Consider the following 2,675-nt stretch of genomic DNA (forward strand, 5'->3'; position numbering starts at 1 on the left):
GCGCGCACTAGCACAATTTTGTGGCTTTTAATTACTGTTTTGTTCTTTTGTGGGGTTTCAGAGACTGGCGCCTCGGCGCGATTAGACCGTCTCCTGAGCCCGCCGCAACCACGCACAGCCCAGAAGGTGGCGCCACAAGGCAGGTAGTGCCAAAGGAACCGCGGGCTTGGGAGTCCAGGAAAGGCTGGCGTCCCCCAACTTCGGACCACCGTTCCCAGCCACCCGGAAATAGAGAGAGCGAGCAAGTCGCCACTTCCGACTTAAAAGAAGAAATTTCAACCATAGGGTGGAACTGGGTCCTGCAGTGCAAAACTGGAAAGTAGGGTTACATGCATGAGATAAAACTTTTCTATTTGTTTCTGTAAGTCTACCAAAACTTGTAATATGGAGATGACTCTCTCACCTAAGTATCATTCCATTTCCTCTTTCGTAAAAACAAGAATTTATAGTTAACATGCACTTTGAAGACCATCTGGTCAGTCTAGCTTTCCAACCCAGAGAGGAAATCCCCATGATGACTTTTCGGGTGTCTAACAACACACTCTCCACGTGCCAGGGAAGTACGAGGGAAAATTATGTCAAATAGTACATCAATAGCAATAACACCTTTGAGTTTATATAGCTTTTCTCTCAAGCAACAAGCACTATCGTTTAAATACCATCTAATTAATTGTCCTAATATCCCTGCGGGTTGGTTAGAAGCAGGTATTATTATACAGTACGTGGTTTGTGGATAATTTAAATCAATTGACTACGTCAAGTGCCCAGTGGCTGACAAGAAAAGGAAGTGCCAGACACTTCGAGGAAAAGCGATGCTAGAACCGGCCCGGCTCTGATTAATGTTTGAAAGCTGACCTCGCTGGAATTGGTTGGTACTTGTACACAGAAGGGGACATGCCAGTCTCCGTCTTCACGCCTTCTGTCCTCCAGCCGCCGGCCACGCTCACGCCCCGCCCCACTCCCAGCCCTCGCCTCGCTGCTCCCATTCAGCAGCCGCCCGTCTGCAGCCGCGACCACAGCAGCCGCAGCGCCTGCCCTGTGACACCCGCCCCCGCCCGCCTGGCGATCCTGGGCGCTCGTAGCCCCGCGGGCTGGGGCTTCTGATTGGCTGTTGCTAGGTGACGTTGCCTGGGTTCACGTGACAAGTGTTAAATGCCCACCCTGCAGGAGCCCGCCCCGCAGACAATCGTAAAGCCGCAGCGGGCTGCTCACCTGCTCCCGCCTCCCGGAGCCCCCGGCCCAGCCCCGCCACCCCCGACCCCCCTCCACTGCCGGCCCCGCCCGAGCCTACGTCGGGCAAGAAGCCGAACGGGCCGAGAGGCGGAAAGAGGATGAGGCCGACGGCGGCTGTCCCGAGCTGTGCACTGTGATCGCCTCCCCCGGAGGAGGAGTTGCCTAGGCTAGACCATTGCCACATTTCTTGTTTTCCTTCCTACCCACCCACCCCGGTATTACATTGGCTGCTGGAGGGGACCGGGAGAGACGGAGGAGGCGCCTCGCTTCCCCCCTCGCGCCCGCCACCCCTGCTCTTCCCCGTCCCGGGCCAGGATGACTGGAGTCTTTGACAGTTTGGTGGCTGATATGCACTCGACCCAGATCACGGCCTCCAGCACGTTCCACCAGCCCCAGCAGCCCCCGAGCGGAGGCGGCGCGGGGCCCGGCAGCAGCCTTCACAAGCCCCAGGAGTCGCCGACCCTCCCGGTGTCCACGGCTACCGACAGCAGCTACTACACCAACCAGCAGCACCCGGCGGGCGGCGGCGGCGGCGGGGGCTCGCCCTACCCGAACATGGGTTCCTACCAGTACCACGCCAGCGGCCTCAGCAACGTCCCTTATTCCACCAAGAGTGGCTACGACCTGGGATACACCGCCTACACCTCTTACGCGCCCTATGGGACAAGTTCGTCCCCGGCCAACAACGAACCTGGTGAGCATAACGCTGGCGTCAAGGGTGCCAAGTCGGCCTAGCTACTGCCATGGGTGGGATAAAAATATTTGGGGCGGGGATCTCTCCGGAGCCAGGCCTCTCACACTACCTGCTCCCGGCCCGCCCCGCGCCCTCACCATTCTCAACCTCCAATCTGCCGAGGGTCTCTGGGTACGTCCCTCGGTGCTCAGCGGGTCCTACCGGGTGGCCTGGGGGAGGGGGGGGCGTGGTGCATGCCTCCTGGTAACCTCATTTCCTCGCCACCTGCTTCTTTCTCTCCCGTATGCGCTTGTCTTCCCCTTCGCTGGTGGGCCCAGCTCCAGGGTTTGGGGGCGGCAGGGGTCCGCGCATCGCGAAGTTGCGCCTGAGCATCCCCCTCCCGGCTCCGGCCAAGTCCCACGCCGCCGGGCCTTGCTGCGGGCGGGAACTCTTGGGCTCCCGGGTTGCGCGATTCTCAGGATTCCGGATCATTGCAGAGAAAGAGGACCTGGAGCCCGAAATTCGGATCGTGAACGGGAAGCCAAAGAAAGTCCGGAAACCCCGCACCATCTACTCCAGCTTCCAGCTGGCGGCTCTTCAGCGGCGTTTCCAAAAGACTCAGTACCTGGCGCTGCCCGAGCGAGCTGAGCTGGCCGCGTCCCTGGGCCTCACCCAGACTCAGGTGAGCGCTCGCGGCTGGGCGTGGGGGCAGGAAGAGGGACGGGGGGGGGGGGGGGGGGGGCCCTCCGGGGGGGCTGGGAAAAAAAAA

The 2,675-nt window shown here is 60.1% G+C and overlaps 1 protein-coding gene across 1 annotated transcript in view; it reads left to right on the plus strand.

The window, feature by feature from the left end:
• Window positions 1-1,050: 1,050 nt before the first annotated feature.
• DLX2 (distal-less homeobox 2) overlaps window positions 1,051-2,675 on the plus strand; it is a 7,976-nt gene continuing 6,351 nt past the window's right edge. The window contains exons 1-2 of the mRNA XM_023743511.1: window positions 1,051-1,927; window positions 2,404-2,601. Coding sequence (XP_023599279.1) covers window positions 1,549-1,927; window positions 2,404-2,601 — 577 coding nt within the window. The 5' untranslated portion in view covers window positions 1,051-1,548. The remainder of the gene's footprint in view (window positions 1,928-2,403; window positions 2,602-2,675) is intronic.

The sequence above is a fragment of the Myotis lucifugus genome, unplaced genomic scaffold (genome assembly GCF_000147115.1).
Source record: "Myotis lucifugus unplaced genomic scaffold, Myoluc2.0 scaffold_5, whole genome shotgun sequence".
Taxonomy (NCBI): Eukaryota; Metazoa; Chordata; class Mammalia; order Chiroptera; family Vespertilionidae; genus Myotis; species Myotis lucifugus.